The 12,003-nt window shown below is 42.6% G+C and overlaps 1 protein-coding gene across 1 annotated transcript; it reads left to right on the plus strand.

Moving 5' to 3' along the window:
• The first annotated feature begins 150 nt into the window (after positions 1-150).
• On the plus strand, positions 151-3,982 carry LOC129589625 (uncharacterized). The gene is made up of 8 exons (XM_055484446.1): positions 151-421; positions 1,002-1,343; positions 1,597-1,681; positions 1,748-2,176; positions 2,234-2,514; positions 2,619-3,013; positions 3,138-3,265; positions 3,528-3,982. Exons 1-8 carry the CDS (start codon positions 238-240, stop codon positions 3,694-3,696), a joined length of 2,013 nt encoding a protein of 670 aa, XP_055340421.1. The 5' UTR covers positions 151-237; the 3' UTR covers positions 3,697-3,982.
• Positions 3,983-12,003: the final 8,021 nt, after the last annotated feature.

The raw sequence follows: 12,003 nt of genomic DNA on the forward strand, positions 1-12,003 counted from the left end.
TCTCACAAAACCGGCAAAATTTAGGAAATGGCATTCTTTCTCTATGGTACAACCTCGCTTGAAGGGGCGGAATCTCCGGGATAAATACAATCATAACTGACATTTCTTTTATGCTCACTTTGTCATTACTCAGCACAACTGACGACGTATAAAAACCTGTGACATATTTTAGATATTCAGAAAATTTCTCTGTCGGAGTGTTAGTAAACGTAGTCCTGTTTCTGTTTTTTGCGGAAAATGGACAATTTGCTGCAACATTTGGGTAAATTTCGCAGTGTTCCCGCAGTTGTCGGAGTATGCTTGCTTTTAATCCTTTTATCTGCGCCCACGAGATCGGAAAACCATAATATCAAAATCATCAATAAAATCGAAAATCCACTCTCTAGCGACACCAAAACCTTCGGAAACATCAGCAATTTGCGTACGTATATCGTTTACATTTGATGCGAAACATTCCCTTGTCTGTATTATTCATTAACTATTCATTTCATATAAATTGGTTAGGCTTTATTACTGCCTTGTTAAAATTCGATATTAAATAATAATTTTATCGATTCACGTAATAAAATATAAGAAATATCGTTGCATTGTATATAATTGTACTGTTTAAATCTACTATATTTTATAATTTATGGATTCACATAGTAAATAAGAAATACCGTTGCATTGTACGAGTATATGATAGGCTTTAGATATGCAAGGAACTATTTCAATTTAAACGTACAGAACATACGAAACCGTCTGCTCAACTATACACAAACCAAAAACACATCATCGAGATCAAGCTGCTTCTCAACAGTTCCTAACACACAAGCAGCATTACCGCGCTGAATTTCTATGCTAAAACGTTGTAACAGAAAATGCTTTGCGCGGATTTCACCGGTCTGCTCCCTGGTGCGTCTGTATATGATTGTACTGCTTACATTTATTGTATTTTATAATTTTAAAAATTTATTATACAGAGTACGAATATTTTGTTAATTTATTATCTCTTGTTTTAGAGTTGGACGAGACGCTGGAGGCAACACTGAGTTTCTGTCCCAATGTATCCCTCTTTCAAATGATTAATCTTAGCCAGAGTCACGACAATGAGGAATTATCTTATGGTTCCATTAATTACAACGTTTCCCGGAATCTTTGGGAGCAGTATATGAAAATTCGTCATCTACGCGGAGATAAAGGAATTATGTTTAATCTGCGCATGGATTCAGAGATGCAGGATTTTGGTCAATTCCTTGAACTGAAACCTTACGTCGGTGTATATCTGGTTACACTTGAGCTCACCAATCTCACGGTTACCGAGATACAAGACGCGCTGACCTTTGCATGGGCACCCAGTTTCGGTAAGACTTTAAAGCAGCCGTAATCGAGAACATATCTGTTTTTGTATGTTCACAAAAGACCTTTTTGGAAAGAAATTTTTCTGATGGTAAACTGGTAAACATAACTGGTAAACGTAAAACTTTAAATAAAAAATGTTTTTGAAACATTCTTGGACATTTGCGAGATAAAACACGATGAGATATTTAATAAACGTAAATGTGAGTTGTGCAATTTTAAGATATAAGTTATGTAAAGGCCTTTGGTGGATTTCAGAGAGCAGCAACTGGACAGCGACTCACGTTGAAATCTTGCAAATACAAAATGGAAGCGACGATATTACGTACTATTCTGCAAGCGGGTAAAACTTATAAGTCCTCACAACGATGATATTTGTCTGAGTTTTCTCATAGCCAAAAATCTGCAGGTCGCCACTGACGCAAATTCTGTATATGGTTCCCATATCAGACAGTGTTATTCCAATGAATCTTTCAAGCGATTTCTCGCACTACCCATGGCGTTTTGCCCGTAATTCCTCCTATCATGAATTACCCAAAATAATTACGCCGTCGATAACAGACTTCGTTCAACGTTTGCGGAGTAAGGGACTCATTGCGCATCAGGGTCCCGTGTTTCATGGAACTGTCAATTCTGGTCGAGGAGATTTTTATCTGAGCACCAATTCCACTTCCGGTTCATTTAATACGGATCGGTTGAAAGCCGATTTACTGGAGCTGGTGCAACAAGAGCGGATAAAGCAAGGCTGCGGCGGTGCCGACATGAGTGATGTGCAGATAAATTTTAGTCCATTCGTGCCGCGGATAGCGCCCATGAGAAAAAACGGCACTTTTTCAGAGTAAGGCAATCAAATTCAGTTAACAAATGATTTTGCAATTTTGTTTATTGGGAACAGGATAAAGGTCCTGCCTCTGAACTTCCAGTTAATGATACAGAAAAAAGCCCACGTTCACGGTGGAATTAATTTAGTGCCGCTGTCAAACCATACCGATCGGTATTACGCACGTTTACGCGTGCCAGGCGATGAGGATTTTATTCCGTCTTACGTCCGCCACCTGGAAGACCGCCCAATGGACCCGGTTTATTCGTTTCGCATGTACCTCAGTCCCTCAATGAATGTGCAGCTGTTGCCCGAGCTGGAAAGTTTGATGAGAGCACGTCTAAATAAGGATTTACGTAGGCTTTCTTCTTTTCTTTTCCTTTCTTCTTTCCTTGTTTTATGGCTTTTCATTCTGGTACAAAACCGGTTAGCTATTATGGTAAAACTGTTTCCTTTAAAGGTCATGATCAGTACGCGTCAGTGCGCCTATGGAACTTCGATCCTGACGGTTGGGTTGTTAGCTTTTTTGTAACCATTTACAAACTTGGTTGGCGTCTGGACCTGGATGGCAGATTGCCCTACGCAAAAAGCATCTACCGCAAACTGGATGGTCTGCAGCTGACTTCGACGGCAACGAAAGCGGTCTACACATTAACGAATGTCCCTCTTCCCAGTCTTTTTAAAGAAACCATGAAAACATTGACCATGCAAGATCTCGAGGCCGAACAGGATGTGTATTTAACAGAAGGGTCGTCGGCTCCTTTAAAAAAGACATTCACGTTATACGTTCAGTCGGCGCTGCCATGGCGATCCCGCATTCATCCACTGGTCAACGGATGGAAAGCTAACTTGTTGGTGCGTATTTGATGTCGCCATGAAACGCTGCCCTTGGTTTGGCTGCCGTAACACGACTAGATTTTTCAAGCGACCACCGAAGACTACCACGGTTTATCGTCATTTAAAACGCCTTTTTTGATAGAACTCCGATCGCATTCTGGAGGCTGTCCAGCAGGCGTTTGCTGAAGCTAATCCCGTCACCATTGATGACATAACTTTGACAATAACGTTAACAGAGCGGGATAACGGCTTGAGAACAGTTACTGATGAGTAAGTGCGCGGTCATTTTTACTACAGCTGTCGTGAAAGAAGGTACAGCAATCCACACGCCGTATAAGGATCTAATATTAAAAAATGCAGCTCAGGGATATCTAAGTTCCTATTCTGTGCTCCGGTATTAAAATCCCTCGGTTTCTACTCGTACAGTATTGTCTAGGTTTTTAATTCTATTCTGTACAGTGCCAAAATATAATTGTTAGGATGTTAGCACAACGTTTCAGCTTCGCCCACACTACCATATTTTACTTTCTAGCGAAGAGGTCTCCAAATTTTACTTCGCGCTATCGTATCCTAAGATGAAATACTGGAGGATGTGGCGCTATCCAACAGTTGACCAGTTGAACAAGTTCCTGATTAGCGTCGCTAAGGCTCGAGTCGTGGAATCCTGGACCATGCCCCTCTCAAATACAGCTTCTAACTGATGACGAACATTAAGAAATATCTAATTTGTATTTTTTTCCACCTGGAAATATTAGTTTTGGTCTATGGCTGTTTTTCCGCAGTATTTTAGTTATTTGAATACCCTGTTGGCCGTGGCTATCTGTATTCTGCCAATTGCCACATGCTGACTCAGAATACTTACCTTTTCCAGTTTTGGTACACTTGCGCATTCTGTATTGTGCAACTCTAGCCCAAGTATAATCGATGGGAACATAAGATAAAACGTCCCACATTTCATTCTTTGGCGATAAATTGGTTAAGCATTGTGACTAAAGAGGGAACGATAATAAATTATTATGTAGGTACTGCACAGTACTTCTCGCTAGCTCACGCCTTCTCTGACTGAACTAACGACTACTCAAAATTATATTATTTATAGACAAAATCTGATAACGGGGCTACGCCACAGTACCACGTACGGTACTCTTACATTTTGAAGGAACAATACCTAGTCCACGTGTGCGTGTAGCCACCTGCATCTGCAAACTAATGAAGGAGAACTGATGGATGTCGAATCTACTCTTTGTGCCCCACCGCAGTGTCAATTAGCAAATACAGAAAAGATCATTACGGATGAAAAACCAATACAAAAAAGTGTATCACCTTTACATGACAGACAAGTGATTCGGCAACGGTTTTTTTTAAAATCTGCACAAAGCACCATGTACACGATTGTCTGTTTATAGGACATAAAGACTAGCTCAAATATAATTATAATAATATAGGACATAAATTCTGGAGCGTCTTGCTGAACATTCCGGAAGTACCGTAAAAACGCAACTGGAAAGTTGGACAAGCGCGCGGATAAAAACCAAACGGCTTCTCTAGTGGCAAATGATTATGACCATTGGTCCATTATAAAAGCACTCACGAGTAAGTAAAGCTTGCAATAAAATCAAAATAAGAATTTTCAAAACTCCAGAATGAGTTTAACAAGCACGAACATAATACGCTACAGTGTAATACGGTGGCATGTTATTATGTGGCACATTACCGCCCGCGAAAGCGGTTTCAGCCGGATTGTCTTTAAGCACATTGGCATCGCCGAACGTTGCAATATACGATGGGAGAAAACTCTTTCCCGACCTTGACCCAACGGCTACAGCGTGATTATGTGTCGGCATCTCTTCTACGGTCAGCTGGTGCTTAGCCTCTCCTCCCGAACTACCCAACGGATACGTCCCATTCTGGTAGCCTAACAAAAAGCGTCCCCGTAGATCCGGCGTTCGGTGATCGGCAAATACGGATGCCAGTTGCGGATACGGTGATGCATTGAATTTCTCTCCGTCACATGGGATCCAACACGGTGGTCCAGCGACACCCACTAGGAACGCCTGGATGGAACCAATGGGCGGCATTGTTGCTTGCATTCGCTCTACAAGGTCTTCGTACTGACGCTGCGGCACGATAGTATCCGGTTCGTCTCTGTTGTCGGCGTATACGACGTAATCCGTATTGAAGCTGCTAATGTCTATGAAGAACTTGCGAAATTCGACTTGATCGCGCAGTTTCTCCAAGTCCAGGCAGACCATCTGAATTGGTGTAATGACCAGTTTCTGACCATCCCATTGCACGGTGCTGTTGGGAGATTTCAGCTCGGCTAACGCGCTTAGCAGTGACGGGGAACGGGCGCTGTCCACATCGGCGGAAATGTTGTCACCTCGCATCACTCGCTCGAACCATTTATTCCCGTCGCTAAACAGGGAACGGAAATCTTTGAGTTTCTGATCGGGACGTTGTTTGTGTGACGGCCAGAACGTCGCCTGTGGAGAACAATAAAAAAATTAACCGCGAATTAAAAACATTTAGTTAAAAAGTAGTAAAAATTAAATAATCAAGGAAGATAAATTGACATTCATTTCATTAATAGATAAAAAATGTGTTATCAGAATTAAAACTGCGAGGAATAGTTAGCAGCATCTATCAGCAAATTACCTGCCACATAGCATCGGAGAATTCGCCGGAAGACGTCACATTGTGGCGGAGAATGGGGACCAGTCTCATCATCAGGTTAACTCGCTGTTCGTCGCTCACATACTCGGCAGATTCCAAGACTGAATTAATGCTGTCAGTCACAATTTCTTGCACTAATGTGTAATAGTCCTGCATCTCCACGAAGACGTATCTGCTAGCGTTTAACTGGCCACTGATCGCGTCGTACATCAGGGAATTCGTTAAATGGGCGTTGATCACACTGATTTCCGCTTTCCGCACAGTTCTCCAAGGTGACTGAAGAAAGTACAGCTCAACATGGAAGGACAATCCGGGGATCTTCCGACGAATGGTCTTCCGGATCTGGTCGCACTGATCGAACCGGACGCAGCGAATGTCAAGGGACATAACTTGACGGTCGTCTAGGCAGAGCTGCCATCGGGTCCGCATCTTAAAACTCCCGTCGCCGGTGTAGTAATGGACTTGCAACCAGTGGAAGGGGATCGGCAGAACCTGGCTCCTGGCGTTCCCGGTTACGCTGCGGACAAAATTCGTCATCTGCTGGTGATAGTCATTGTCCCGCAGTCGCAACTTGACGTTGACGAAGTAGAGATCGTTGGCTGGGCTGCGGAATAGTTCGGCGGTGTTGGTCAGCAGTGTAGCTGTGGGCGGATAATAGAACCGGGATACTTGCAGGAACATTGGGGCGGGGGAGGCATAAATTGAGGGAAAAGAGAGATAGGGTGTTGGTGGTGGTCCTGTGACAGGCGGCGGTTGGATGGGTTCGAAGATGTTGATCAGACGTCCGCGGTATGGTACTACAAGTGCCGGGGACGAAAGATCCACAGTTTCTGCGAAGAATTTTATATCGAAACTGTTTGATTCATGCTTATGCAATTTCTTGAATATCCCAAGAACCGATGACCTTTATCACATTTATTATTTTAATGCTGATTGCTTTTTTATCTATAGGTTTATAGATGGATAAGATGCAGAAAGATCGTAAACAACTAACTTTAACGGGATAACGTAAAATACTGTCATTTTCCTTGCAGTTTGAACCAAAATCAATAAGCAAAGAAGTAAAGTCGAGTGTAGCAGCTTTATGTAAAATCGAAAAACATTAACCTTAAAAATCTGGCCCTTAAAGCGATTATACGTAATTCTCATACATAAAGACAGCGCAAGATCCTACAAGGTCTTGTAATAATGGTCATACCTCCACCGAAGATGGCGACTGGAAGAAGTATCAGGAAGAAGTATCAGGAAGACAATCTGGACCGACATTTTGCACTGGCTGATCAAATAATAAAATAGAGTCAATTCTAGTACGGATTCACCACAATAATAAGTTCTCGCGTCGTGCAGAAAACAAACTGCTTATTAAATGCCACACTACTGACTATTGAGCGACTGACTGCGGCAAAACAGCACACTGTTTAGAATTTACAGTGAAAATGTGAAATCCGGTTGCTGTTGCGGCACATACTGCTAAAGTCGGGCCCGAAGGCGGACTCTGCTGTTGACTAAAAGCGATAGTGATTTCGGATCAACTTGGTCAATACCGTTCTCTAGAGTAGTGTCTGTCTTGCATTACTTACAGTATGGTCCAAGCAGGTGCAGTCAAGAGCGTAATCATCTTTGCACGGTTCGCTGGACTAACGCAAAATTGTAATCCATCTTGTTCTTTGCCAATCGCAAAATGCTTCGGATAAGATTTTACAGATGTACAGAAGGTGACCTTTTAAAAGAAATTCCATTTCCTTAAACATTGTACACTTTACAGATTTTTTCGTTACTTTAACGTGCAAGTAATTTCGTTACCGTGCGTTATTGTTTATTTTCGTGAAAAATGAAGCAGCTGGTGAAAATGAAGTCGGTAATAAATAACATCCAACAGTGTATGATAACGTAAACAAATATTATATTTCTTGCAAAAACGGCGGTTCTTTCATCCTTTCTACTTGGCGCAGTACTATGGCTTTTGATAATATGCAAATACTTGGTAGAGAGATTGTACGCGCTTAAATATACTCGTAGTACTTTGTATATGATCCACGCTTATGATTTACGATCTCCACACCACGGCGCTCCACGCCACATTGTTCACGAGTTACATGAAATGGGCATGGCTGTTGCATGTTAAATGTTAATACCTACATATCCCATTTATTTGTTTTTTTTTGTTGTTAATGTACTTCAGAAGTGGAATAAATATTGCAGGCTGCAATAAGATTATGGTCGCAATAACTGCAGTAGTACAGTTCTAACGCCAATATCTAGGCACATCTGTGTCAACTACCAGTGCCCGTAAACCCTCAACAAGCTTGTATGCTAGGCTGCGAGTTGTGTTTACTTTGAAAAGCATTTTATTTTCAACAATGAGTAAACAGCAAAGTTTTCTACGTTGGAGGTATCAAGCCCGGTAAAACATAGGAAAGGTCTTAGGAACGCATCCCGTCAGCAAGCATTGCAAAAAGTTTTGATAACAGCTACAAATATGAAGTACTGCGTAATGTATTTAGAAAAGCTTGGCAATCGTCTGATTTTCCGTAGATGTGTTGCCGACAATAAACCAACCGGGAAACTGCAGTAACTTGCTGGTACCATTGGAAAGCGCTTAAAATTGTCGCCCAGTTTTTGTATTGACATAGAACCAACCATTCCAGCGGCAATTCCCTACTGTCGGAAGCGGGTTCGTATTGCAGCCTTTGGGTGGCGGTGGTTGGGTGCGGGGGTTCGATCCGTGCTGAGCATTTCCGGGAGACTGGCCGCGTCGTCGCACTCTCAGCAGAGGCACAGGCTTGTTTGCTGCCTCAGCGCGGACGCCGACATCGGGATGATCAAGGATACTGTCGGCAAAAATTCCCGCAATGCACTATTAGGAAAACAGAAAGGTCATGTCGTTGGATAACCAGAGAAAACTTTTGACTTACCGCGCATACGATCAAGAAGCGAAAGGAAGGCATTGCGCAGAACGGGGCTGACAATGGAACTGGTATGTTAGCAGCTTTTGGAATGTTCAGGAATTTGCTTATTGAAAACAGGAGAAGTATAACTTCAGTGTTTCTGCGCTCGGCTTATATATGCTTGATTGAAATGTCTGTGGACACAGGCAACCAGCCGTAGCACTTCAGAAGAGGCGACAGGAAGCCGGCAAAATGCCGCGTGGCATTTTTCGCACTGCAGTTTTTGGTGAAAACGACTGCTTGGATGGTGGAAAAATTGCAGTGCTGCTGGAATCATAAGCGCAAATGTTCCGACACGATAACCAGTACTTGTTGCTTTGAGCAGCATCGAGAATTTTAAACGTGAATTCTTCGGAAACTTGTCCGATTTTCGAAGCGCTGGCTACCTTGAAAACTCAACACTAACAAACATTACGGAAAACGCTTTTAAAAGCACCGCGGTCATCAAAATCCACGTAAAGTGCTGTTTGTTAGTCAAGTTCAGCGAATTCCCGATCGGCAGACCAGTGTATATTGTATACTCACATTCCCATATTATATTATGAAAACGGCAATGTATTGCTTTAACGATGCGAAAATTATTAACTGCACTTAATACAAATTTTAAAGGACTAAATAAAGTCCTAAACCTCAAAAAATTTAGAGTAGCATCATGGTGTTTATTACTTCACTGGGCAATACTTTTTTGCTATTTATTTTTATCTGACGACTGTTAGTATGGTCGGCAAAGACTTGTTAATAGTTTCACCCAGCATACATACATACAGATAGACACAGGATGTGCAGAGTGCAGACGATCATCGCTCACAAAAAACATTCAAATAATACTTTCGTTCATTTAAATGAAATGCAGATCACATGGTTAAGCTTATCATTTATTGTCATTTTATCCTTTATTTAAATTAGGTTTAATAATTACCTGCAATAGTTAACTGCATTATAAACAAATTTTCAGTTAATTTAACTTCGAATTATTCACTTTGATATTTTATTTAATTTCTTGTGATCATACGAATACAATATGCCATAAAGACGACCAATTTTATGATCTGTTTAATAAATATCAACTTCATAAACAAAATTCCTACTGAGCAACGTATTGAAAGTCCCAACGCATCCAGCAAATTGCACCGTTCCAAGAAAATAAAAATAAGCGACTGTCCGAAGCGACAGTACGCTAAGAATATTAAAAAACCTAGTGCACAATAAACTCTAGCGCTGTTGCAAAAATAGTATGACAGTTATTTCCAGAGCTTAACAGGCACGAATATAATACGCCACTGTATAATAAGGCGGCATGTTATTATGCGGCGCATTGCCACCGGCGAAAGTGGTTTCAGTCTGAAAATTGCTAGTGATATCGGTATTGCCATTCAATACACGATTCAAGAAAAACATCCTTTTATAATTATCCGCCAGCGCTCCAGTGTCGGTAGCGTGATTATGTTTCGGCATCTCTTCCATGGTTAGCTGGTGTTTCTCCTCCCCGCCCGAACCACCCAACGGATAGGTGCCATTTTGGAAGCCCAGCAGAAATCGACCCTGTAGATCTGGTGTCCGATGGTCGGGGAAGATGGTGGCTAACTGCGGAAACCGTAACGCATCAAATTCGTTTCCATCACAGCGGATCCAGCAAGATCCAACGACATCCGCGGGGAATGTCTGGATGGAACCGATGGGTGGGAGGGCAGCCTCCACTCGCAGCAAGCGTTCCACCAAGTTCTCATACTGACGCTGCGCCACTGCAGGTTCCGGTTCGTTGCTCTCTCCGGCATGTACGGTGTAGTCCGCATCGGCTTTACTGATGCGTACAAACAGCTTGCGGAATTCGGCTTGACCGCGTAGTTTCTCCTGCAAGTCCAGGCAGACCATCTGCATCGGGGTGATGATCAACTTCTGGCCATCCCACTGCACGGTGCTGTCCGGGGATTTTAGATCGGTTAGTGCGCGCATCAGCGACGGGGAACGGACGCTGTCCACGTCGGCGGTGATGTTGTCGCCTCGCATCGCTCGTTCAAACCATCTGGTGCCGTCGCTGAAGAGGGACCGTAAATCTTTGAGTTTCTGATCGGGACGCTGTGTGCTTGAAGGCCAGAACGTCGCCTGTAAAGCAGAGCACTAATTTAACAATGCGATCGAATAGAACTTTTACAATGAACACTAGCGCTATTTTCTATCTTTAAATTAATCTAATTTCTGTATTTATTCGCATGTCAAAGTCATTCTTCACATTGAGCAAAACAAATAAAATAATATAAAGTGTGTCTGCGTGCAAAAACTATGGTGCAATAACAATCATTTCGAATAATAATAAAAATATGCTTACTATATTTATCTAAACTTTATATCAATTTCGAGATTTAAAAATTATGGGAAAGATAAAATTACCTGCCACATTGCATCGGATAAGTCACCGGAAAAGGTCACATTGTGGCGGAATACAGGGGTCAGCTTTATCATCTGGTCAACCATCTGCTCGTCATCGACATACTCATCCGTTTCCAGGACCGGATTGAGGCTACTTGTCAGCATCTGTTGCAGGAGCTTGTGATAGAACTGGTTCTCCACAAAGACAAATCTGCTGGCGTTGAACTGGTCATTGATGGATGCAAACATCGGGGAATCGGCTAGGTGAATGCTGTTGACGCTGACTTCCGCTTTGCGCGGATAACGCTGTGCAGCTAGACGGAAATTCAACTGGACATTGAAAAGAGTACTGGGCATTTCATGGCGAATTGTCTTCCGGATGTTCTCGCACAGGTCATATCGGATGCAGTGGATGTTGAGCGAAAAAACTTGAGGATCGTCTTGACAAGACTGCCATTTTGTCCGCATCTCATAACGTCCGTCGCCGGTTGAGTATTTGATGTGCATCCATGCGAATGGAATCGGCAGAACGTGGCTCTGGGGGTCCTCTGTTATACTGTGGACAAGACTGGTGATTTGCTGGTGATAGCCACTCTCTCGCAGTCGTAACTGGACGCGGACAGAGTACAGGCCACTCGTGGGACTTTGTAATAATTCGGCGGTGTTGGTAAGAAGAGTGACCATAGGTGGATAGTAGTACCAGGGAAGCGATTGTGGTATCGTGGGGGCGGGGGCAGCCAACGAGCCAAAAAGGCTATTCTGGTACCGGGAATCTGGTTGCGACACTGCTTGGAAGATTCTGGTCAGATGTCCGCGGTATGGAACCACAATTGCCGGACTTGAAATGTCCCAGGTTTCTGCAAATAATCAAATTCTTACTTTACTAAAATTATATTGGAAAACTGAGATGCAAAACGATCTTAAACCAACTCCGAAAGCTAACGCGAAAATATAACCCATAGAAACATTTTTCTCTGCGGTGTGCAACAGATACCAACATGCAATTAAACCCTGAAAGGT

This window comes from Paramacrobiotus metropolitanus, unplaced genomic scaffold, assembly GCF_019649055.1.
Source record: "Paramacrobiotus metropolitanus isolate TYO unplaced genomic scaffold, Prichtersi_v1.0 Parri_scaffold0000036, whole genome shotgun sequence".
Taxonomy (NCBI): domain Eukaryota; kingdom Metazoa; phylum Tardigrada; class Eutardigrada; order Parachela; family Macrobiotidae; genus Paramacrobiotus; species Paramacrobiotus metropolitanus.

Bases quoted from the DNA above. Each gene is read 5' to 3' on its own strand.
- LOC129589625 (XM_055484446.1), top strand. From the start codon at position 238: ATGGACAATTTGCTGCAACATTTGGGTAAATTTCGCAGTGTTCCCGCA. The intron at 1,344-1,596 runs GTAAGACTTTAA...GGTGGATTTCAG, and splicing joins TGCATGGGCACCCAGTTTCG to AGAGCAGCAACTGGACAGCG. The intron at 3,266-3,527 runs GTAAGTGCGCGG...TTTACTTTCTAG, and splicing joins TTGAGAACAGTTACTGATGA to CGAAGAGGTCTCCAAATTTT.